The following is a 26,142-nucleotide window of genomic DNA, read 5'->3' as shown; positions in this document are numbered from 1 at the left end:
CTTATCCACCTGGCGGGAAAGGGTACGCCATCAGTAACTTTTTATAAATTACCAGTTTCTTAACGGGGGAACCCACGCTTTCACACACTTCATTTATTCATCTGATGGGGGAACAAAACACTGCCTGTTTTTTCTCCCCAAACCTAAAACCCATTTTTAGAGGTGCTTGGGTTAAAGTCAGAAATGTATAACACATTTTTTATTGCCCGGATCACGTCACGGATGTTCCTAGTGGATTGTGTATATGTCTCCACCTTGTCGACACTGGAATCAGACTCCGTGTCGACATCTGTGTCTGCCATCTGAGAGAGCGGGCGTTTTTGAGCCCCTGATGGCCTTTGAGACGCCTGGGCAGGCGCGGGCTGCGAAGCCGGCTGTCCCACAGCTGTTACGTCATCCACCCTTTTATGTAAGGAGTTGACACTGTCGGTTAATACCTTTCACCTATCCATCCACTCTGGTGTCGGCCCCACAGGGGGCGACATCACATATATCGGCCTCTGTTCTGTCACCATATAAGCCTCCTCATTCAACATGTCGACACAGCCGTACCGACACACCGCAGACACACAGGGAATGCTCTAAACGAGGACAGGACCCACAAAAGCCCTTTGGGGGGACAGAGTGAGAGTATGCCAGCACACACCAGAGCGCTATATAATGCAGGGACTAACTGAGTTATGTCCCCTATAGCTGCTGTTTTTATATATAATGTATACTGCGCCTAAATTTAGTGCCCCCCCTCTCTTTATTAACCCTTTGTAGACTGCAGGGGAGAGCTAGGGAGCTTCCTTCCAGCGGAGCTGTGAGGGAAAATGGCGCCAGTGTGCTGAGGAGATAGGCTCCGCCCCTTTTTCGCGGCCTATTCTCCCGTTTTTTATGGAATTCTGGCAGGGGTATTTACCTCATATATAGCCCCTGGGGCCATATATTGAGGTATTTTAGCCAGCCAAGGTGTTTTTATTGCTGCCTTAGGGCGCCCCCCCCCCCAGCGCCCTGCACCCTCAGTGACCGGAGTGTGAAGTGTGTGAGAGGAGCAATGGCGCACAGCTGCAGTGCTGTGCGCTACCTTGGTGAAGACAGAGTCTTCATGCCGCCGATTTTCCGGACCATCTTCTTGCTTCTGGCTCTGTAAGGGGGACGGCGGCGCGGCTCCGGGACCGAACATCAAGGCTGGGCCTGCGGTCGATCCCTCTGGAGCTAATGGTGTCCAGTAGCCTAAGAAGCCCAATCCGGCTGCAAGCAGGCGAGTTCGCTTCTTCTCCCCTTAGTCCCTCGCTGCAGTGAGCCTGTTGCCAGCAGGTCTCACTGAAAATAACAAATTCTAAGACTATAATTTTCTAAGAGCTCAGGAGAGCCCCTAGTGTGCATCCAACCTCGGCCGGGCACGAAATCTAACTGGGGCTTGGAGGAGGGTCATAGTGGGAGGAGCCAGTGCACACCAGGTAGTCTAAGATCTTTCTAGAGTGCCCAGCCTCCTTCGGAGCCCGCTATTCCCCATGGTCCTTACGGAGTTCCCAGCATCCACTAGGACGTTAGAGAAATGTCTATTGACCATATGGATTAGAACCTTAGTGTACTGCCTTAGTATAGGGTTCAATATGGTTCATTACACATGGTAATTACTTGCACAGCAGCATCTAGTTGTGCAATTTCCTCCCTGTAACTCCCACACTTTGCCTGAACTGAAACACTTGCAAAATCAATGATTTCTGATATAGATACATATGCACATTAAATGTCTATTGACCATATGGATTAGAACCTTAGTGTACTGCCTTAGTATAGGGTTCAGTATGGTTCATTACACATGGTAATTACTTGCACAGTATAGCATTCTGTTAGCAGCTATTAGTATTGTATGCTTTAGATAAGCCTCACAGCTAACACAGATCAGACACTCTCAGCTTCAGTATACATTTTTCCTAATCTATCTAGCTGAGCATTGTCCGGTGACTACCTAAAGTGCGCAGCTAGCCTGACGCACGCTTCGCTGTTTGCTTCATCAGAGGCAGCTGAACCCTATACTAAGGCAGTACACTAAGGTTCTAATCCATATGGTCAATAGACATTTCATGTGCATATGTATCTATATCAGAAATCATTGATTTTGCAAGTGTTTCAGTTCAGGCAAAGTGTGGAAGTTACAGGGAGGAAATTGCACAACTAGATGCTGATGATAATAATTCACCATGCCGAAATAACACTGTGTATTATGAATGGTATTAAATGGTGTGCACAAGGCTGAATAATAAAGCCCTGATACGCACACCAAAAGATGTTTAATGTGTATATAACATCCACATCAAAAATTATTTAATAAAAAGCTGGATGTGTGTCAGGATATTAATGACACATTTTACACTCACATTAACTCTATAGTGATCGCAGACCCATTCACAGCAAGTGCTATATACTCACTGTATATATAATCCTCCCAAATAAAAGGGCAGCAGAGGGCGCCTAATATACTTAGGCACCTGGTGTAAGACTCACTATCATATACACACCTTGAAGGCTAAACATGATACATTAACGAACCATGTTTATATTGATACTTTGAGCCTACATCCAAATAAGAGTGTGTTGAGCCCTTAACATCCCTATTATAACATAGAGGAATAAACCACTCTTATGATCCGAATTAGATCACTAAACATCTATTTGAATATAAGGATCCCAAGGGAACAAATATGATGTACAACAATATCTGGTTAAAAAGATTTCTGATCATTTATTATCATTAATTGTCACAGCTCTCTATGAGCCATAGCGAAGCTATGATAAAATCTTGTGACAAGTAAAAGATTGGATACTGTCAGAGCTTAATAACTGTTTCCCTTTAGTGGATACATTTGTGTCTGAATGTTTCATATGCTCCTTTCTCAGTGGATACAACACTGCTCATGGAGCTAGAACACACAGACATTACTGAGACCTTATGACTGAGCTTGTATATTAACTCTGAGATACAGAGAGACACAGTACACATTTAGCATTCTGATCAGTTTATTGAGAGACAATTCAGCAAAATATATAGTAAATCATTAGCACCACATAAGGTGATATCTGGAATTTGGTTTCAACGATCCCACATCTGGAATCCTGGGAAGGAATACAATTAATTTGTGGGACATTTATTCTTGCAGCTTTCTCAGCTATCTAAAAAGTGTAATATAACACACATAGACATGGAATATTTTTGACACACTCGTGACCATCTATAGATTTTGCTAGCAATACATGAGCGAATCCGGTGACATCTAGTGCGCAGCACTTTTATTTTAAACACTATTTCTTTTCTATTTACACGATTCTACTTTCCTTTTAATATTCGCTGGTTTTAACATATAATTCAATAAAAGTTATATCTTAATACAAGATTGTGTGCACCACCATAGGGCATGACAATGAGGATCACATGATTCTTTGTTCTTCTTATGATCTATAGGACGTTTGGACTGAGAGGAAGTGGAGGGAATATATATATATATATATATATATATCGACTGAAACACCCACAGTGTCAGCAGTGCATCCACTGCTATTGCTTGAGGGTCCCTCGACCTGGAACAATATCTCTGAAGCTTCTTGTCTAGACGAGATGCCATCATGTCTATTTGAGGAAACACCCCAATGACTTGTCACTTCCGTGAAGACCTCTTGATGGAGGCCCCACTCCCCTGGATGGAGATCGTGCTTGCTGAGGAAGTCTGCTTCCCAGTTGTCCATTCCTGGAATGAAGATCGCTGACAGAGCGCTTGTATGTTTTTCCGCCCAGCGGAGAAGCTTTGTGGCTTCTGCCATCGCCGCTCTGCTTTTTATTTCGCCCCAGCGGTTTATGTACGCTACTGCTGTTACATCGTCCAACTGGATCAATACGGGCAGATCGCAAAGAAGATGTTTTCCTTGCAGAAGGCCTTTGTTAATGGCCCCTAACTTCAGAACATTTATGTGGAGACAAGTTTCATGACTTGACTAGACCATGTTCCTTGGAAGATTGACCTCTGTGCGACTGCACCTCAGCCCCGGAGGCTTGCATCCGTGGTTACCAGCATCCAGTCCTGGATCTCGAACCTGCGCTCTAGGAAGTGAGAGCTGTGTAGCCACTACAAGATTGAGATTCTGGTCTCAGAAGACAGGATAATTCTTTGGTGCATGTGTAGGTGGAATCCGGACCACTTGTCCAACAGATCCCCCTGGAACACTTCTGGCATGAAATCTGCCAAACTGAATGGCCTTGTAGGCCGCAACCATCTTTCCCAGCAACCGAATGCATTGATAAATTCACACTTTTGCCAGTTTCAGAACATGTCTGACCAGGCTCTGAAGTTCCAGAACCTTTTTCACTAGAAGAAAAAACTCTGTAGTTCTGTGTACAGTATGCTTCCCAAACAAAACGACAGCTGCGTTGTTGGAAACAACTCTGCTTTAGGCAAGCTTAGGAGCCAACCATGTTGTTGAAAAACTGTCAGGGAGAATGCAATGTTTTGCACCGACTGGGCTTTATCAGGAGATCATCCAAGTACGGAATAATCGTGACTCCATGCTTTTGAAGGGGAACCAGCATTTCCGCCATTATGTTGGTGAAAAAACCTCGGAGCCATGGATAGACCAAACGGCAACATCTGAAACTGGTAATGACAATCCTAATTTGCACACCGCAGTGACGCCGAAGAAAATAAGAATTTACTTACCGATAATTCTATTTCTCGTAGTCCGTAGTGGATGCTGGGGACTCCGTCAGGACCATGGGGATAGCGGCTCCGCAGGAGACAGGGCACAAAAGTAAAAGCTTTAGGATCAGGTGGTGTGCACTGGCTCCTCCCCCTATGACCCTCCTCCAAGCCTCAGTTAGGATACTGTGCCCGGACGAGCGTACACAATAAGGAAGGATTTTGAATCCCGGGTAAGACTCATACCAGCCACACCAATCACACTGTACAACCTGTGATCTGAACCCAGTTAACAGCATGATAACAGCGGAGCCTCTGAAAAGATGGCTCACAACAATAATAACCCGATTTTTGTAACAATAACTATGTACAAGTATTGCAGACAATCCGCACTTGGGATGGGCGCCCAGCATCCACTACGGACTACGAGAAATAGAATTATCGGTAAGTAAATTCTTATTTTCTCTGACGTCCTAAGTGGATGCTGGGGACTCCGTCAGGACCATGGGGATTATACCAAAGCTCCCAAACGGGCGGGAGAGTGCGGATGACTCTGCAGCACCGAGTGAGAGAACTCCAGGTCCTCCTCAGCCAGGGTGTGCCCCTGACCAAGTAGCAGCTCAGCAAAGTTGTAAAGCCGAGACCCCTCGGGCAGCCGCCCAAGATGAGCCCACCTTCCTTGTGGAATGGGCATTTACATATTTTGGCTGTGGCAGGCCTGCCACAGAATGTGCAAGCTGAATTGTACTACACATCCAACTAGCAATCGTCTGCTTAGAAGCAAGAGCACCCAGTTTGTTGGGTGCATACAGGATAACAGCAAGTCAGTTTTCCTGACTCCAGCCGTCCTGGAAACCTATATTTTCAGGGCCCTGACAACATCTAGCAACCTGGAGTCCTCCAAGTCCCTAGTAGCCGCAGGTACCACAATAAGCTGGTTCAGGTGAAACGCTGACACCACCTTAGGGAGAAACTGGGGACGAGTCCGCAGCTCTGCCCTGTCCGAATGGACAATCAGATATGGGCTTTTGTGAGACAAAGCCGCCAATTCTGACACTCGCCTGGCCGAGGCCAGGGCCAACATCATGGTCACTTCCCATGTGAGATATTTCAAATCCACAGATTTGAGCGGTTTAAACCAATGTGATTTGAGGAATCCCAGAACTACGTTGAGATCCCACAGTGCCACTGGAGGCACAAAAGGGGGTTGTATATGCAGTACTCCCTTGACAAACTTCTGGACTTCAGGAACTGAAGCCAATTCTTTCTGGAAGAAAATCGACAGGGCCGAAATTTGAACCTTAATGGACCCCAATTTGAGGCCCATAGACACTCCTGTTTGCAGGAAATGCAGGAATCGACCGAGTTGAAATTTCTTCGTGGGGCCTTCCTGGCCTCACACCACGCAACATATTTTCGCCACATGTGGTGATAATGTGGTGCGGTCACCTCCTTCCTGGCTTTGACCAGGGTAGGAATGACCTCTTCCGGAATGTCTTTTTCCCTTAGGATCCGGCGTTCAACCGCCATGCCGTCAAACGCAGCCGCGGTAAGTCTTGGAACAGACATGGTACTTGCTGAAGCAAGTCCCTTCTTAGCGGCAGAGGCCATGAGTCCTCTGTGAGCATCTCTTGAAGTTCCGGGTACCAAGTCCTTCTTGGCCAATCCGGAGCCACGAGTATAGTTCTTACTCCTCTACGTCTTTTAGGTATGAGAAGCAGAGGAGGGAACACATACACCGACTGGTACACCCACGGTGTTACCAGAACGTCCACAGCTATTGCCTGAGGGTCTCTTGACCTGGCGCAATACCTGTCCAGTTTTTTGTTCAGGCGGGACGCCATCATGTCCACCTTTGGTCTTTCCCAACGGTTCACAATCATGTGGAAGACTTCCCGATGAAGTCCCCACTCTCCCGGGTGGAGGTCGTGCTGAGGAAGTCTGCTTCCCAGTTGTCCACTCCCGGAATGAACACTGCTGACAGTGCTATCACATGATTTTCCGCCCAGCGAAGAATCCTTGCAGTTTCTGCCATTGCCCTCCTGCTTCTTGTGCCGCCCTGTCTGTTTACGTGGGCGACTGCCGTGATGTTGTCCCACTGGATCAATACCGGCTGACCTTGAAGCAGAGGTCTTGCTAAGCTTAGAGCATTGTAAATTGCTCTTAGCTCCAGTATATTTATGTGGAGAGAAGTCTCCAGACTTGATCACACTCCCTGGAAATTTTTTCCTTGTGTGACTGCTCCCCAGCCTTTCAGGCTGGCATCCGTGGTCACCAGAACCCAGTCCTGAATGCCGAATCTGTGGCCCTTTAGTAGATGAGCACTCTGCAGCCACCACAGAAGAGACACCCTTGTCCTTGGAGACAGGGTTATCCGCTGATGCATCTGAAGATGCGATCCGGACCATTTTTCCAGCAGATCCCACTGAAAAGTTCTTGCGTGAAATCTGCCGAATGGAATCGCTTCGTAAGAAGCCACCATTTTTCCCAGGACCCTTGTGCAATGATGCACTGACACTTTTCCTGGTTTTAGGAGGTTCCTGACTAGCTCGGATAACTCCCTGGCTTTCTCCTCCGGGAGAAACACCTTTTTCTGGACTGTGTCCAGAATCATCCCTAGGAACAGCAGACGTGTCGTCGGAGACAGCTGCGATTTTGGAATATTTAGAATCCACCCGTGCTGTCGTAGAACTACTTGAGATAGTGCTACTCCGACCTCCAACTGTTCTCTGGACCTTGCCCTTATCAGGAGATCGTCCAAGTAAGGGATAATTAAGACGCCTTTTCTTTGAAGAAGAATCATCATTTCGGCCATTACCTTGGTAAAGACCCGGGGTGCCGTGGACAATCCAAACGGCAGCGTCTGAAACTGATAGTGACAGTTTTGTACCACGAACCTGAGGTACCCTTGGTGAGAAGGGCAAATTTGGACATGGAGGTAAGCATCCTTGATGTCCAGGGACACCATATAGTCCCCTTCTACCTGGTTCGCTATCACTGCTCTGAGTGACTCCATCTTGATTTGAACCTTTGTATGTAAGTGTTCAAATATTTGAGATTTAGAATAGGTCTCACCGAGCCGTCTGGCTTCAGTACCACAATATAGTGTGGAATAATACCCCTTTCCTTGTTGTAGGAGGGGTACTTTGATTATCACCTGCTGGGAATACAGCTTGTGAATTGTTTCCAATACTGCCTCCCTGTCGGAGGGAGACGTTGGTAAAGCAGACTTCAGGAACCTGCGAGGGGGAGACGTCTCGAATTTCCAATCTGTACCCCTGGGATACTACTTGTAGGATCCAGGGGTCCACTTGCGAGTGAGCCCACTGCGCGCTGAAACTCTTGAGACGACCCCCCACCGCACCTGAGTCCGCTTGTACGGCCCCAGCGTCATGCTGAGGACTTGGCAAAAGCGGTGGAGGGCTTCTGTTCCTGGGAATGGGCTGCCTGCTGCAGTCTTCTTCCCTTTCCTCTATCCCTGGGCAGATATGACTGGCCTTTTGCCTGCTTGCCCTTATGGGGACGAAAGGACTGAGGCTGAAAAGACGGTGTCTTTTTCTGCTGAGATGTGACTTGGGGTAAAAAAGGTGGATTTTCCAGCTGTTGCCGTGGCCACCAGGTCCGATGGACCGACCCCAAATAACTCCTCCCCTTTATACGGCAATACTTCCATGTGCCGTTTGGAATCTGCATCACCTGACCACTGTCGTGTCCATAAACATCTTCTGGCAGATATGGACATCGCACTTACTCTTGATGCCAGAGTGCAAATATCCCTCTGTGCATCTCGCATATATAGAAATGCATCCTTTAAATGCTCTATAGTCAATAAAATACTGTCCCTGTCAAGGGTATCAATATTTTCAGTCAGGGAATCCGACCAAGCCACCCCAGCGCTGCACATCCAGGCTGAGGCGATCGCTGGTCGCAGTATAACACCAGTATGTGTGTATATACTTTTTAGGATATTTTCCAGCCTCCTATCAGCTGGCTCCTTGAGGGCGGCCGTATCTGGAGACGGTAACGCCACTTGTTTTGATAAGCGTGTGAGCGCCTTATCCACCCTAAGGGGTGTTTCCCAACGCGCCCTAACTTCTGGCGGGAAAGGGTATAACGCCAATAATTTTCTATCGGGGGAAACCCACGCATCATCACACACTTCATTTAATTTATCTGATTCAGGAAAAACTACAGGCAGTTTTTTCACACCCCACATAATACCCTCTTTTGTGGTACTTGTAGTATCAGAAATATGTAACACCTCCTTCATTGCCCTTAACATGTAACGTGTGGCCCAAATGGAAAATACGTTTGTTTCTTCACCGTCGACACTGGAGTCAGTGTCCGTGTCTGTGTCGACCGACTGATGTAAATGGGCGTTTTAAAGCTCCTGACGGTGTTTGAGACGCCTGGACAGGTACTAATTGGTTTGCCGGCCGTCTCATGTCGTCAACCGACCTTGCAGCGTGTTGACATTATCACGTAATTCCCTAAATAAGCCATCCATTCCGGTGTCGACTCCCTAGAGAGTGACATCACCATTACAGGCAATTGCTCCGCCTCCTCACCAACATCGTCCTCATACATGTCGACACACACGTACCGACACACAGCACACACACAGGGAATGCTCTGATAGAGGACAGGACCCCACTAGCCCTTTGGGGAGACAGAGGGAGAGTTTGCCAGCACACACCAAAACGCTATATTATACAGGGACAACCTTATATAAGTGTTTTCCCTTATAGCATCTTAATATATAATAATATTGCCAAATAAGTGCCCCCCCTCTCTGTTTTAACCCTGTTTCTGTAGTGCAGTGCAGGGGAGAGCCTGGGAGCCTTCCTAGCAGCGGAGCTGTGTAGGAAAATGGCGCTGTGTGCTGAGGAGAATAGGCCCCGCCCCCTTTTCGGCGGGCTTCTTCTCCCATTTTTCTGACAACCTGGCAGGGGTTAAATACATCCATATAGCCCCAGGGGCTATATGTGATGTATTTTTAGCCAGCATAGGTACTTTCATTGCTGCCCAGGGCGCCCCCCCAAGCGCCCTGCACCCTCAGTGACCGTTAGTGTGAAGTGTGCTGAGAGCAATGGCGCACAGCTGCAGTGCTGTGCGCTACCTCATGAAGACTGAGAAGTCTTCAGCCGCCGATTTCTGGACCTCTTCTCTCTTCAGCATCTGCAAGGGGGTCGGCGGCGCGGCTTCGGTGACCCATCCAGGCTGTACCTGTGATCGTCCCTCTGGAGCTAGTGTCCAGTAGCCTAAGAAGCCAATCCATCCTGCACGCAGGTGAGTTCACTTCTTCTCCCCTAAGTCCCTCGTTGCAGTGAGCCTGTTGCCAGCAGGACTCACTGAAAATAAAAAACCTAACAAAACTTTTACTCTAAGCAGCTCTTTAGGAGAGCCACCTAGATTGCACCCTTCTCGGCCGGGCACAAAAACCTAACTGAGGCTTGGAGGAGGGTCATAGGGGGAGGAGCCAGTGCACACCACCTGATCCTAAAGCTTTTACTTTTGTGCCCTGTCTCCTGCGGAGCCGCTATCCCCATGGTCCTGACGGAGTCCCCAGCATCCACTTAGGACGTCAGAGAAAATGGAAATCTGCAAGTAGGCATTCTTTATGTCTACCGAAACCAAAAGAAAAAACTTCTTTCCACCAGACTGAAAATCACTGTCCTGAGAGATTTCATCTTGAATTCAAGTCTCTTATGGTAGAGGGATTTCCGTTTAGGATTGGCCTCTGTCCGGTCTCGGACCCACGAAATAGGCTTGATTAACGGCTTTACCCTGGTGTGACGGGGGGAACCCGGACAATGACATGATTCAGACACAATTTTTGTATTGGGTCGCATACTACCTCCCTGTGCGGAGGAGAACTAGTAAGGCCGATTTGAAAAAATCGTTAAGGGGAAACGTCTTGAAAACTGCCAGTTTTCCGAATTAATCCAGAACTGACTGAAGATTTTTTTTTTTTTAATTATTATTAGACGCGCCCCCCACCGGTGCGGCCTCCCGCAAGAGAGCCCCAGCGGCATGCGGTGGATTCGACAGTCGCAGAGGATGATTTCTGCACCTGTGATCTGGAACAGGCTGCGGACCTCTTCTCTTTCCTTCTGCAAAGAAAAGGGAATCTAACTTCTTGTGCATCTATTGGGTCGAAAATTATGACGGCATACGATAATGACGTGTCTTCATTCATTGTGATTGACCATAGGGCCTGAAGGTTGACTTACCTGCGGCCGTTGCATGAGAACAAACCAACTAGGCCATCACCCAACAAGGCTTCACCTTCCTAGGGAAGAGGCTCCATTTCTTCTTGGAGTCAGCATCAGCATTTCCCTGGTGAATGCACCACGATCGACACAGGAATCAGTATCTGTGTCGGTATAAGGGAGTAGCAACTGGGCAAAATAAAAAAAAATTTGCGACCCCGAGGTGTCTGAGGGAATAGCTATGAACATCACATCCTCCATAGACATTCCTAAGTCTGTGTCTGGGATACACTTTTATGCAACCGTACTCTGATATGCAAATATTATTTTATTTTATTACCCAGTCAGTTATTAGTGGTGCTGACAGGGCCACCCACACCTGTCCTCCCAAATATATTTTCCCCCTGGAAAAAAAACATTCAGCGCTTTTATATTATAATACAAACACCACATATCTCGCCTCCCCCCCCCCCCCCCCCCCGTTTTTGCATCCCGATATAAGTCAGTAGTGAAGGGAGGACCACAGTTTCTCTTGTGAGGAGAAAATGGCGCTGTTTAGTGTGCTGGCTTAGTGAGGAAGAAGCCCCGCCCCCGTAATGGCGCGCTTCACTCGTTCTTAAATAACTAAAGAATTATACTGGCGGGGGTAGGACAATGTGCCTTTTGCCATAATCAAGGTTTTATGCAGCCCAGGGCGCCCCCCCTGCGTCCTGCAGTCGTCAGCAGTGCGTGTGTGAGCTGTGAGGAAGAAGCTCCGCTGCCGTAAAGGCGCGCTTCTGTCCCGCAATTTTCAACAAATATTTATACTGGCGGGGGTTGGGACACTGCCTTGGCACTAATGTCCCCTTTTGCCAGTGTCAAAATGAGGATTTATATGCTGCCCAGGGCTCCCCCCCTCAGCGCCCTGCACCCTGTAGTGCTGCTGTGTGTGGGAGCATGACGCGCAGCGTGCGTTCGCTGTGTGGTACCTCAGAATTCCGTCACTGAAGTCTTCTTTGCTTCTTCTACTCACCTGTCTTCTGACTTCTGGCTCTGTAAGGGAGGTGACGGCCGGCTCTGGGAACGAGCATCTAGGTGTACCTAGCGATCAAACCCTCAGGAGCTAATGGTGTCCTGTAGCCAAGAAGCAGAGCCTTTAAACTCACTAGAAGTAGGTCATACTTCTCTCCCCTCAGTCCCACGAAGCAGGGAGACTGTTGCCAGCAGTTCTCCCTGAAAATAAAAAACCTAACATAAGTCTTTTCCGAGAAACTCAGTAGAGCTCCTCAGAGTGCATCCAGTCTCACTGGGCACAATTCTAAACTGGAGTCTGGAGGAGGGGCATAGAGGGAGGAGCCAGTTCACACCCTTTGAAAGTCTTAAAGCGGATCCCATCTATACCCCATGGTTCTGAATGTGACCCCAGCATCCTCTAGGACGTATGAGAAAATAAGATTTTAAACATACCGGTAAATCTTTTTCTCCTAGTCGATGCTGTGGACTCCGTAAGGACCATGGGGATAGACGGGCTCCGCAGGAGACATGGGCACTAAAAATAACTTTAGATATGGGTGTGCACTGGCTCCTCCCTCTATGCCCCTCCTCCAGACCTCAGTTAGAGAAACTGTGCCCAGAGGAGACGGACAGTACGAGGAAAGGATTTTTGTTAATCTAAGGGCAAGATTCATACCAGCCCACAACATCCACACCGTATAACATGGAATAAATGAACCTGTTAACAGTATGAAACAAACAGCATCAGCCCTAGACTGATCAAAACTGTAACATAACCCTAAAGTAAGCAAAAACTATATACAAGTCTTGCAGATGTAGTCCGCACTGGGACAGGCGCCCAGCATCCTCTACGGACTAGGAGAAAAAGATTTACCGGTAGGTTTCAAATCTTATTTTCTTTTATGTCCTAGAGGATGCTGGGGACTCCGTAAGGACCATGGGGATTATACTAAAGCTACAAAACGGGCGGGAGAGTGCGGATGACTCTGCAGCACCGATTGAGCAAACATGAGGTCCTCATCAGCCAGGGTATCAAACTTGTAGAACTTCGCAAAGGTTTTTGAACCCGACCAAGTAGCAGCTCGGCACAGCTGTAATGCCGAGACACCTCGGGCAGCCGCCCAAGAAGAGCCCACCTTCCTAGTGGAATGGGCCTTTACAGAATTTGGTAACAGCAATCCAGCCGTAGAATGAGCCTGCTGAATCGTGTTACAGATCCAGCGAGCAATAGTCTGCTTAGAAGCAGGAGCGCCAACCTTGTCGGCTGCATACAGGACAAACCGTGCCTCTGTTTTCCTAACCCGAGCCGTTCTGGCCACATAAATTTTCAATGCCCTGATCACATCAAGGGACTCGGAATCCTCCAAGTCCCGTGTAGCCACAGGCACCACAATAGGTTGGTTCATATGAAAAGAAGAAACCACCTTGGGCAAAAATTGAGGACGAGTCCGCAACTCTGCTCTATCCACATGGAAAATCAGATAGGGGCTTTTGTGAGATAAAGCCGCCAACTCCGACACTCGACTTGCCGATGCCAAGGCCAACAACATGACCACTTTCCAAGTGAGATATTTTAATTCCACCGTTTTAAGTGGTTCAAACCAGTGAAACTTAAGGAACCGCAACACCACGTTAAGGTCCCAGGGTGACACTGGAGGCACAAAAGGAGGCTGGATATGCAGCACTCCCTTCACAAAAGTCTGGACTTCTGGGAGAGAAGCCAATTCCTTCTGAAAGAAAATGGATAGGGCCGAAATCTGAACCTTAATTGAGCCTAATTTTAGGCCCAAATTCACTCCCATCTGTAAGAAGTGAAGGAAACAGCCCAAATGGAATTCTTCCGGAGGAGCATTCCTGGACTCACACCAAGATACGTACTTTCGCCATATATGGTGATAATGTTTCGCTGTCACGTCTTTGCTAGCCTTTATCAGAGTAGGAATGACCTCATCCGGAATGCCCTTTTCCGCTAGGATCCGGCGTTCAACCGCCATGCCGTCAAACGCAGCCGCGTTAAGTCTTGGAACAGACAGGGCCCCTGTTGTAACAGGTCCTCTCTGAGAGGAAGAGGCCACGGATCTTCTGTGAGCATTTCCTGCAGATCCGGATATCAGGCCCTTCGCGGCCAATCTGGAACAACGAGAATTGTCTGTAATCCTCTTCGTCTTATGATTCTCAATATCTTTGAGATGAGCGGAAGAGGAGGGAACACACAGACTGACTGAAACACCCATGGTGTCACCAGGGCGTCCACCGCCACTGCCTGAGGGTCCCTCGACCTGGCGCAATACTTTGGTAGTTTCTTGTTGAGGCGTGACCCCATCATGTCTATCTGGGGCAATCTCTGCGAAGACTTCCTGAAGAAGTCCCCACTCTCCTGGATGTAGATCGTGTCTGCTGAGGAAGTCTGCTTCCCAGTTGTCCACTCCCGGAATGAAGACTGCTGTCAGGGCGCTTACATGATTTTCCGCCCAGCGAAGAATCCCGGTGGCTTCTACCATTGCCACTCTGCTCTTTGTTCCGCCTTGGCGGTTTACATGCGCCACTGCGGTGATGTTGTGTGACTGGATCAGAACCGGTAGGTCGCGAAGTAGATTTTCCGCTTGTCGAAGTGCGTTGTATATGGCCCTCAACTCCAGTACGTTGATGTGAAGACAAGCCTCCTGGCTTGACCAGAGACCCTGGAAGTTTCTTCCCTGCGTGACTGCACCCCAACCTCGGAGGCTTGCGTCCGTGGTTACCAGAACCCAGTCCTGAATGCCGAACCTGCGACCCCCCAGAAGGTGAGCACTCTGCAGCCACCACAGGAGAGATATCCTGGCCCTGAGGGACAGGGTGATCATCTGATGAATCTGTAAATGTGACCCGGACCACTTGTCCAGAAGGTCCCACTGAAAAGTTCTCGCATGGAACCTGCCAAATGGAATGGCCTCGTAAGTCGCCACCATCTTTCCCAGAACTCGAGAGCAGTGATGCACCGACATCCTTTTTGGCTTCAGTAGGTCCCTGACCAAGGACATGAGTTCTTGGGCCTTTTCCATCGGAAGATAAACCCTTTTCTGGTCTGTATCCATAATCATGCCTAAGAAAGGCAAACGAGTCGTTGGAATCAACTGTGACTTCGGGATATTGAGAATCTCACCCTCAGGGAGTGATACGCTGTTCAGCAACTGTTCTCTCGATCTCGCTTTTATTAGGAGATCGTCCAAATACGGGATAATTGTGAAACCCTGCTTGCGCAGGTGCACCATCATTTCCGCCATTACCTTGGTGAAAATCCTCGGGGCCGTGGAAAGCCCAAACGGCAACGTCTGAAATTGGTAATGACAATCCTGTACAGCAAACCTCAGGAAAGCCTGATGAGGCGGATATATGGGGACATGAAGGTATGCATCCTTTATGTCCAGGGACACCATATAATCCCCCCCTTCCAGGCTGGCGATGACCGCTCTGAGCGACTCCATCTTGAACTTGAACCTGAAGTATAGGTTTAAGGATTTTAAATTTAAAATGGGCCTGACCGAACCGTCCGGTTTCGGGACTACAAACAGGGTTGAGTAATACCCCATCTCCTGCTGCAGCAGGGGGACTTTGACCACCACTTGTTGAAGACACAATTTTTGAATTGCATTTAACACTATCTCCCTCTCTGGGGGAGAAGCCGGTAGGGCCGATTTGAAAAACCGGCGAGGAGGCACCTGTTCGAATTCCAGCTTCTAACCCTGGGAAATAATTTCTATTGCCCAGGGATCCACCTGCGAGTGAACCCAGACGTGGCTGAAAAGTCGAAGACGTTCCCCCATTGGGGCGGACTCCCTCAGCGGAGCCACAGCGTCATGCAGTGGATTTTGTAGAGGCCGGGGAGGACTTCTGCTCTTGGGAACTAGCTGTGGCTGGCAGCTTTTTCCCCTTGCCCTTACCTCTGGCAAGAAAGGAAGATCCCCGCACTCTCTTGGGTTTATGCGACCGAAAAGGACTGCATCTGATAATGTGGCGTTTTCTTAGGCTGTGAGGAAACATAAGGAAAAAAAAGTTGATTTACCAGCCGTACCGTGGAAACTAGGTCTGTGAGACCTTCCCAAACAATTCCTCACCCTTGTAAGGTAAAACCTCCATATGCCTCTTCGAGTCGGCATCGCCCGTCCATTGTCGGGTCCATAGGGCCCGTCTAGCCGAAATCGCCATAGAACCCAGTAGGCCAATGTCTCTCTGAGCATCTCTCATATATAGGACAGCATCCTTAATATGACCCAGGGTCAATAAAATGGTCTCCTTATCCAGCGTATCTATATCAGCAGATAAGTTATCTGTCCACGCTGCTACAGCGCTACAAACCCAAGCCGACGCAATCGCCGGTCTGAGTAAGGTACCCGTATGTGTGTAAATAGACTTCAAGGTAGTCTCCTGCCTGCGATCCGCCGGATCCTTGAGGGTAGCTGTATCTTGAGATGGCAGCGCTACCTTTTTGGATAAGCGTGTCAACGCTTTGTCCACCCTCGGTGAGGATTCCCACCGTATCCTGTCCTTAGTCGGGAAAGGATACGCCATAAGAATCCTTTTGGGAATCTGCAGTTTTTTGTCTGGAGATTCCCAAGCCTTTTCAAATAATTCGTTCAGCTCATGAGATGGGGGAAAGGTTACCATTCTTTCAAACCCTCCGTCACCATGTTCAGCAGGGGAGAATCCGGGGAGCCAGCTTCTCAGCGGTGTGCTGTGGAGAAAATGGCGCTGGTGAGTGCTGGGGATCAAGCTCCGCCCCCTCAGCGGCGGGCTTCGGTCCCGCTTGATTAATTTGAAAAACTGGCGGGGGATCTCAGATATACCGTGCAAAGCCCATATATGTCCTGATTTGCCACACCAGAGGTTTAAATTGCTGCCCAGGGCGCCCCCCCCCCCCCCCCCTGCGCCCTGCACCCTTACAGTGCCTGCCGTGTGTGTGTTGTGTGGGAGCAATGGCGCGCAGCGTTACCTCAGTGAAGATCCGAAGTCTTCTGCCACCTTTGAAGTCTTCTTTCTTCATATACTCACCCGGCTTCTATCTTCCGGCTCTGTGAGGAGGACGGCGGCGCGGCTCCGGGACGAACAGCTAGGAGAAACCTGCATTCCCAATCCCTCTGGAGCTAATGGTGTCCAGTAGCCTAAGAAGCAGAGCCTAGCAGTTAAGTAGGTCTGCTTCTCTCTCCTCAGTCCCTCGATGCAGGGAGCCTGTTGCCAGCAGGCTTCCTGAAAGTAAAAAACCTAACAAAAATTATTTCTTTCAGGAAACTCAGGAGAGCTCCCTGTAATGCACCCAGTCTCCTCTGGGCACAGTATCAAACTGTGGTCTGGAGGAGGGGCATAGAGGGAGGAGCCAGTGCACACCCATATCTAAAGTTCTTTTTAGTGCCCATGTCTCCTGCGGAGCCCGTCTATCCCCATGGTCCTTACGGAGTCCCCAGCATCCTCTAGGACGTAAGAGAAATGTAGAATACTTAAAAAATCACTTTCTAAGAATTCCCAACTTCAAAGCCTACCCAACTCCCATCTATACTACTCACATTGAACGCCTTCAGCCCACAACTGTCCAATCTCCTCTCTGAACTACACTCGCTCCTCTGTTCTCACCCGTGTAGTTTCCCCACATACTTGTAAAACTCCTCTACAAGTCCTTTCTTTTCACATCTGTAATTATTCTGTCTGCCTTCTATGTCCATTTTATGTATGGTGAATAGTTTTAACTGTCTAGTGTGGAGCACTATGGTACCTTACAAATTTAATGATAATGATAACAATAATAACTGCAATTCACTGTGAATCAACTTAAATGAAAATTGTTAGACAAATATGAAGCACACTTTGCAAAGAGGGTCTATATGCATTTATTATGTCTGTGCTATTTGGGTATTAAGGATGAGGACAACAGGAAGACATTCACCAAATCTTAGTAACGAATAGACTCCTTTTTCCCTTCCACATTTTCCATTTCCCAAGTGGAATGCGCTGCATCTCTGGAATAGAAAATGATGATATTTTGCGTTTCTGGATTATTATTTTTTTGGAATAGTGAGCTGTTATAGGCTAGAGATCTCACCCATTTTGTGTCATAGAAAAGGTGTCTGGAAATCTGGGACAGCATCAGCTGTTATGTATGACCTTTCATTGACTGGCCACAAGGTCATGTTTTATGGAAGGCACAAAAAAGGAGACATCTGCAGTCTAAATATTGGCATCATTCAATAGATGGATCTAAAGGTACCCACCTTGAATGTACAAGCCAGAATAATTCTGAAGCTCCTAAAGTTCCTGTCACAGAATAACATTTAAATTATCTGTCACCATTATTCTACATGGCCCACAAAACTCATCACCACAATTCTGAAAAATAAATTATGAAGGTAGGACACGGGAAATGGGGGAAAAAGGGCAGTCTGCTATAAAGACACTATGACCAATTTGAAACGCTAATTTGGATTAGAGAAAACAATGCTAGTCATCCTGGTCTATACCTCTGACGCCTTTATGGATCGGATGAAAAACGTCAGAGGGGAAGGCAGTGTTGAAAGACAAGTTATGGAGGTAATGAAAGGATGCAGAACAAGTAAACGAAATTATTCTACCGCTATAAAACTACTGACAACAATTACAAAAACAGAATTTAAGGCCCGTACACACTGGTCGATATATCCGCCGTTCTCTTGAACGGCCGATATATCGCAGGACCATCGGCCAGTGTGTACGGCCGATACGTCTGTGAACTCCGTCGTTCACAGACGTATCGCGTCGGCCACGCAGCATAGCCGACGGCCAATATATCTACCGATATATTGGCGCGTCGCTGTGTGTGTACGGGGCGGTCGGGCGACCGCCCGTACACATGCTGTGGCGGCCGGCGGTGATTGACAGCTGAACTGGGCGGGCGTGTGTACACGCCCGCCCAGTTCATGATGTCAGTCCCCGATGGATCGGGCAGTGTGTATGCACAGCACACTGCCCGATCCGTCCATAGATATATCTGCAGATCAATTGATCTGCAGATATATCTACTAGTGTGTACCTACCTAATGTAAATGTAAATGTCCTAGTGTTGAGAGTAATTATATGCATAGATTTTCTATATTATTTTATATGCAAATTTTATTTTCGCCTTTTTCAGCATCAAAATGAATTACTAGTTAACATCTAACAATTTCTAATATTCTTAGAATAAAAAATACCAAACTCTATTTATGTAGTAAACCTGCAAAATGAATGTGGTTTAGGAAAATATAGTGAGATGTAAGATTGTAAATGTGGAAAAATATGTGAACTTGTATCTTTTACCAGAATGTTGTACTACTCAATACCAAAATGATTTTAATTGAGGTAAAAGCAAATCACATTGTCCTAGGATATCAGACAAAGACAGGAAAAATCCAAGAGAGATATTTGAAAAATTGTCATGATTGAATTTCTTTTTCAAACTGTTCTATTGTGTACAGTTTCTGTAAATGTTTGACTTTTTTACTCAGATATAGGATTTTGCCTTAAAGGCCTATTTTTCTTAATTTATCCACAATTTATGACATATGGAAGGACTGACTATATATTTGAACTTATACAGTATAGTATTTAAACACTCCTTCCACAGGTCATAGTGTAAATTAGAGAAAAAATAAGAAAAAAAAAATAGGCATTTTAGGCAAAATCCTCAGTCTATATATTATATTCATAAATATATTAGGTATTTGACCATGTCAAATTAGCTCCATGTGATATTTAATACTTTATTAAATGCTAAATATTGTATTTTGAAAATGCTGCTCCGTTCTATGTTTTTCAGCAATATACTTTTTATCTAATCACGTTACAAAGCTAATCAGCCCACCTCTGATCCTGTTGTGTTTTCCAAACATGTTCAATCTTCTGGTTACTGGTTTTCAGAGATGCTTTTGTGTACATTTCCAACCTCTTCCGTTTTGCTAAAAGAGCTTTGCTAATATCAGCTGTATTTAAAACATCAGCACAAGTTATAATTGCAAAGCTGAGCTACTAAAACAATAATTAACAAACACTCCACTTGCATGAAGAAACCAAAAGATTCTCCTAATTTGCTTCTGCACAATCAAACTATAGTTAAATGGACTTTAGTGAGTTAGGGCCCGATTCACACCTGGACACAGCCGCGCGGTCACTCGCAGTGGCTGCATGCAGGTGGTCTGCGCACGCGCACCATCCGTTTTGCATGACCTTACACATTGCGTCCGCAATACACACACTGTGCAAGTAGATTCGTCACTCTCAATATCTGTTCAGCCACCTGCGTGCCTTTGTTCAAATCATGTATACTTCAAGCGTTTTCGGCATCAACGGGGCCGTGCCTGTATTCTGCTGATGCAGAAAATGTTTGGAGTATATACAGTGCATCCGGAAAGTATTCACAGCACTTCACTTTTTCCACATTTAGTTATGTTACAGCCGTATTCCAAAATGGAATACATTAATTTTTTCCCCTCAAAATTCTACACACAATACCCCATAATGACAACGTGAAAAAAGTTTGAAAAAGTTTTTAAAAATAAAAAACTAAGAAATCACATGTACATAAGTATTCACAGCCTTTGCCATGAAACTCAAAATTGAGGTCAGGTGCATTCTGTTTCCACTGATCATCCTTGAGACGTTCCTCCAGCTTAATTGGAGTCCACCTGTGGTAAATTCAGTTGATTGGACATGATTTGAAAAGGCACACACCTGTCTATACAAGGTCCCACACCATACTTGCCTACCTGACCCTCTCCATGAGGGAGAAAATGCTCTGTTCCTGGACTTTCCTGGTAATGTATGATTGCCATCACCTGTGGTGATACACCTTTCTTATCAATTAACTAGCTCACCACAGGTGATGGCAATCATACATTACCATGATCCATAAATGGAAGAAGTTCGGAACCACCAGGACTCGTCCTAGAGCTGGCCGGCCATCTAAACTGAGTGATCGGGGGAGAAGGGCCATAGTCAGGGAGGTGACCAAGAATCCAATGGTCACTCTGTCAGAGCTACAGCATTCCTCTGTGGAGAGAGGAGAACCTTGCAGAAGGACAACCATCTCTGCAGCAATCCACCAATCAGGTCTGCATAGTGGAGTGGCCAGATGGAAGCTACTCCTTAGTAAAAAGCACATGGCAGCCCACCTGGAGTTTGCCAAAATGCACCTGACGGACTCTCAGACCATGAGAAACAAAATTCTCTGGTCTGATGAGACAAAGACTGTACTCTTTGGCGTGAATGCCAGGCGTCATGTTTGGAGGAAACCAGGCACCGCTCATCACCAGGCCAATACCATCCCTACAGTGAAGCATGGTGGTGGCAGCATCATGCTGTTGGGATGTTTTTCAGTGGCAGGAACTGGGAGACTAGTCAGGATAGAGGGAAAGATGAATGCAGCAATGTACAGAGACATCCTGAATGAAAACCTGCTCTAGAGCGCTTTTGACCTCAGACTGGGGAGATGGTTCATTTTTCAGCTGGACAACAATCCTAAGCACAAAGCCAAGATATCAAAGAGTGTCTTAAGGACAACTCTGTGAATGTCCTTGAGTGGCCCAGCCAGTGCCCAGACTTGAATCCGATGGAACATCTCTGGAAAGATCTGAAAATGGCTGTGCACTGACGCTTCCCATGCAACCTGATGCTTGAGAGGTGCTGCAACGAGGAATGGGCGAAACTGCCCAAAGATAGGTGTGCCAAGCTTGTCGCGTCATATTCAAAAAGACTTGAGGCTGTAATTGCTACCAAAGGTGCATCAACAAAGTATTGAGCAAAGACTATGAATACTTACGTACATGTGATTTCTTAGTTTTTATTTTTAATAAATTTGCAAAAAATCTCAGAAAAACTTTTTTCACATTGTCATTATGGGGTATTGGGGGTAATTCCAAGTTGATCGCAGCAGGAATTTTGTTAGCAGTTGGGCAAAACCATGTGCACTGCAGGGGAGGCAGATATAACATGTGCAGAAAGAGTTAGATTTAGGAGGGTTATTTTGTTTCTGTGCAGGGTAAATACTGGCTGCTTTATTTTTACACTGCAAATTAGATTGCAGATTGAACACACCACACCCAAATCTAACTCTCTCTGCACATGTTAAATCTGCCTCCCCTGCAGTGCACATGGTTTTGCCCAACTGCTAACAAAATTCCTGCTGCGATCAACTTGGAATTACCACCATTGTGTGTAGAATTTTGACAGAAAAAAATAATTATTCCATTTTGTAATAAGACTGTAACATAACAAAATGAGAAAAAGTGAAGCTGTGAATACTTTCTGGATGCACTGTATACACTGTATATATAGGTAGAATAGAACAAAGCTCACCACCGAGCCCGCAAGGGACTTCGTTGCGCTCGCCCCCATCAGCATTCTAGCTCCGGGATGCCGATGACTGTATACTGACATTCGGCATCCCGGACGGTGGGACTAATTCTAGATACTGTTGAGTTGTAGTATGATTTTGTTATGTAGACTGTAATTTGAAGTCTGACGCCTGTTTTCCAACTTCTTTTCTTTTCTTACTTCTTCTTGCTAAGATTAGCAGAAGCCTTTTTAGGACCAGCAATCTAATTCAGGAGTTGTTAGTGAGAACAGTGTATTTTTCGCATTTTCTTAATACTTATTTAAGACAGTTACTGTTTTGCGCATGAGTTTTTACTATATTCTCATGGGTAATGGTGACATGATTTCCAATTACTACAAAAATATATTTCTGTAACACCTGACTCCAAGTCAAAATATTTCCTTCCTAAAACAAAAGTCTGATCATGTATTAACTGAAACCATGGTAAAATGTAACACATAAAATCATAGGACAACACAGAACAAAAATAGGATTTTAATTACCTACCGGTAAATCCTTTTCTCGTAGTCCGTAGAGGATGCTGGGGTCCATTTTAGTACCATGGGGTATAGGCGGGTCCACCAGGAGCCATTGGCACTTTAGGAGTTTAATAGTGTGGGCTGGCTCCTCCCTCTATGCCCCTCCTACCAGACTCAGTATAGAAACTGTGCCCGAGGAGACAGACAACCTTGAGAGAAGAATTTTACACAGATACTGGCGAGATTCACACCAGCTCACACCACCAAGGCAAAACAAGCTAACTAGCTTGAAAACTCAGCAACAGCTGAAGAACATTACTTAACCAAGTAACAACGCAGTACTTAACCAAGAACAAAGCAGTACTGAACCAAGTAACCACTGCAGGATAACGAAGCGCTGGGCGGGCGCCCAGCATCCTCTACGGACTACGAGAAAAGGATTTACCGGCAGGTAATTAAAATCCTATTTTCTCTTACGTCTTAGAGGATGCTGGGGTCCATTTTAGTACCATGGGGATGTACCAAAGCACCCAGAACGGGAGGGAGAGCGCGGAGGCTCCTGCAGAACTGATGGACCAAACTTGAGGACCTCAGAGGCCAAAGTATCGAACTTGTAGAACTTAGCAAACGTGTTCGACCCTGACCAAGTAGCCGCTCGGCAAAGTTGTAAAGCCGAGACCCCCCGGGCAGCCGCCCAGGAAGAACCCACCTTACGAGTAGAGTGGGCCTAAACAGATCTTGCACACAGCAACCTGCCGTAGAATATGCATGCTGAACAGTGAACCTGATCCAGCGAAAAATTGTCTGCTTAGAAGCAGGACACCCAATTTCCTTAGGAACATAAAGGACAAACAGAGAGTCCAATTTCCTGTGACGAGCAGTCCTCTTCACATAGATCTCCAAAGCCCTCACAACATCCAAGGACTTTGATGTAACTGAGGAGTCAGTAGCTACTGGCACCACAATAGGTTGGTTGATATGAACAGCCGACACAACCTTTGGAATGAACTGCTGACGCGTCCTGAGCTCAGCTTCATCTTTATGGAAGAGTAAGTAGGGGCTTTTACAGGACAAAGCCCCAATTCCGACACACGTCAAGCAGAAGCTAAGGCCAACAATGAGACAGCCTCCCACATGAGAAACTTGACCCCAGCCTCCTGTAAAGGCTCAAACCAATCTGATTGCAGGAAATAAAACACCACGTTAACATCCCAGGGTGCCATCGGCACCAGAAAGGGAGGCTGGATGTGCAGAACCCCTTTCAAAAAAGTCTGAACCTCAGGGAGGGCAGCCAATTGTTTCTGGAAGAAAATGGATAAAGCCGAAATCTGGAACTTTATGGTCCAGATTTCGGACCATATCCAGGCCCATATCCACACCTGCTTGCAGGAAGAGGGGAAACCGTCCAAGTTGAAACTCCACCATAGGAAACTTCTTGGATTCACACCAAGACACACATTTTTTCCAAATGCGATGGTAATGTTTAGACGTTACTCTCTTCCTAGCTTATATCACGGTAGGAAGAACTATGCTCGGAATACCCTTCCGGGCTAAGATCTGGCATTCAACCTCGATGCCATCAAACGTAACCGCAGTAAGTCTTGATAAGCGAACGGCCCCTGTTGCAGAAGGCCCTCGCGAAGAGGAAGAGGCCTCAGATCTTCCAGCAGTAACTCCAAAAGATCCGCGTACCAAGCTCCCCTTGGCCAGTCCGGAGCAATGAGAATTGCCTGAACCCTTGTTCTCTTTATGAGTTTTAGAATTCTTGGAATGAGTGGAAGTGGAGGGAACACTTACACTGACTTGAATACCCACTGAGTTACCAGAGCATCCACCGCCACTGCTTCTGGGTCTCTCAACTTGGAACAGTACCTCCGAAGTATCTTATTGAGACGAGAGGCCATCATGTCTATTTGAGGCACGCCCCAACGACTGGTCACGTCTGTGAAAACCTCCGGATGGAGGCCCCATTCTCCGGGATGGAGATCGTGCCTGCTGAGGAAGTCCGCAAGGAAGATTGCTGACAACGCCCCTGTGTGCTTTCTGCCCAGAGAAGGATTCTTGTTATCTCTGACATAGCAGCTCTGCTCTTTGTTCCTCCCAGTCGGGTTATGTAGGCCACCATCGTTACATTGTCCGACTGTACTTGAATGGCCTGATTTCGCAGAAAATGTGCCGCTTGGAGAAGACTGTTGTATACGGCTCTTAGTTCCAGAATGTTTATTGGAAGAATGAATTCCAGACTTGACCACCTTCCTTAGAAGGTTTCCCCTTGAGTGACTGCGCCCCAACTCCTGAGGCTTGCATCCGTGGTTAGAAGGATCCAGTGCTGAATCCCGAACCTGCGGCCCACCAGGAGGTGAGGCATTTTCAGGCACCAGAGGAGTGAAATCCTTGCTTTCAGCAACAGACGTATCCTCTGCATGTGTAGGTGAGAACCCGACTACTTGTTTAGGAGATCCAGTTGGAAGGACCGAGCATGAAATCTTCTGAACTGTAGAGCCTCGTAGGAGGCAACCATCTTCCCCAGAAGGCGAATGCACCGATGAACCGATACCCGGACAGGTTTCTAGACATCCCGGGTCATTGATTGTATCACCAACACTTTCTCCGCTGGTAGAAACACCCTCTGCACTACCGTGTCGAGGATCATCCCCAGGAAAGACAATCACCTTGACGGCTCCAAACGTGACTGTGGAAAATTTATGATCCATTCATGGTCCACGAGCAGTCGAGTCGTGAGAGCTATGTACCATAACGACTACTCCCTGGAGAATGCCTGTAACAGCAGATCGTCCAGATATGGAATAATGTTCACTCCTTGCCTGCGGAGGAGGAGCAACAGCTCTGCCATCCCTTTGGGGAACACCCTTGGTGTCGCGGAGAGGCCGCACGGCAGTATCTGGAACTGATAGTGACAACCCAACAGCGCAATCTGAGAGAAGCCTGGTGTTCTGGTAAGCGGAACATGGATGCACGCATCCTTGATAGCCAGGGATACCAGGAATTCCCCCCTCTTCCGACCTGAGAGCACCGCTCACAGAGACTCCCTGTTGAACTTGAATCCCCTCCAAGAAGGGTTTAACGATTTCAGGTTCAAATTAGGTCTGACCAAACCATCCAGTTTCGGTACCACAAAGACGTAGGAATAGTAACCCTTGCCTTTCAGATGAGTTTGTAACAATAACAGTTACCGTTTCCCATTATTGAATGGCTTCCTGCAGGATAGCCCTTTCTGTCAGCAGAGCTGGTAAGCCTGTTCGAAGAATCAGTGAGGTGGGAGTTCTTGAAAACTCCATACTGTACCCCTGGGACACCATATCTTGTACTCAAGGGTCGAGTCCTGATGACATCCAGACCTGACTGAAATGTCGGAGCCACGCTCCCACCTGCCCGATCCCCATGCAGAGAATTTTGAGAAAACATAGCTA

The 26,142-nt window shown here is 47.0% G+C and overlaps 1 protein-coding gene across 4 annotated transcripts in view; it reads right to left on the bottom strand.

Moving 5' to 3' along the window:
• SYCP3 (synaptonemal complex protein 3) overlaps nt 1-26,142 on the bottom strand; it is a 596,881-nt gene that overhangs the window by 320,710 nt on the left and 250,029 nt on the right. For all 4 annotated transcript variants that reach the window (XM_063927814.1, XM_063927813.1, XM_063927816.1 and 1 more), the window contains exon 5: nt 19,725-19,842. In XM_063927814.1, the coding sequence (XP_063783884.1) occupies nt 19,725-19,842 (118 nt within the window). The remainder of the gene's footprint in view (nt 1-19,724; nt 19,843-26,142) is intronic.

Source organism: Pseudophryne corroboree, chromosome 6 (assembly GCF_028390025.1).
Source record: "Pseudophryne corroboree isolate aPseCor3 chromosome 6, aPseCor3.hap2, whole genome shotgun sequence".
Taxonomy (NCBI): domain Eukaryota; kingdom Metazoa; phylum Chordata; class Amphibia; order Anura; family Myobatrachidae; genus Pseudophryne; species Pseudophryne corroboree.
The sequence above is the reverse complement of the archived record's forward strand: the minus strand, read 5'-3'. Positions and strand labels throughout refer to the sequence as shown.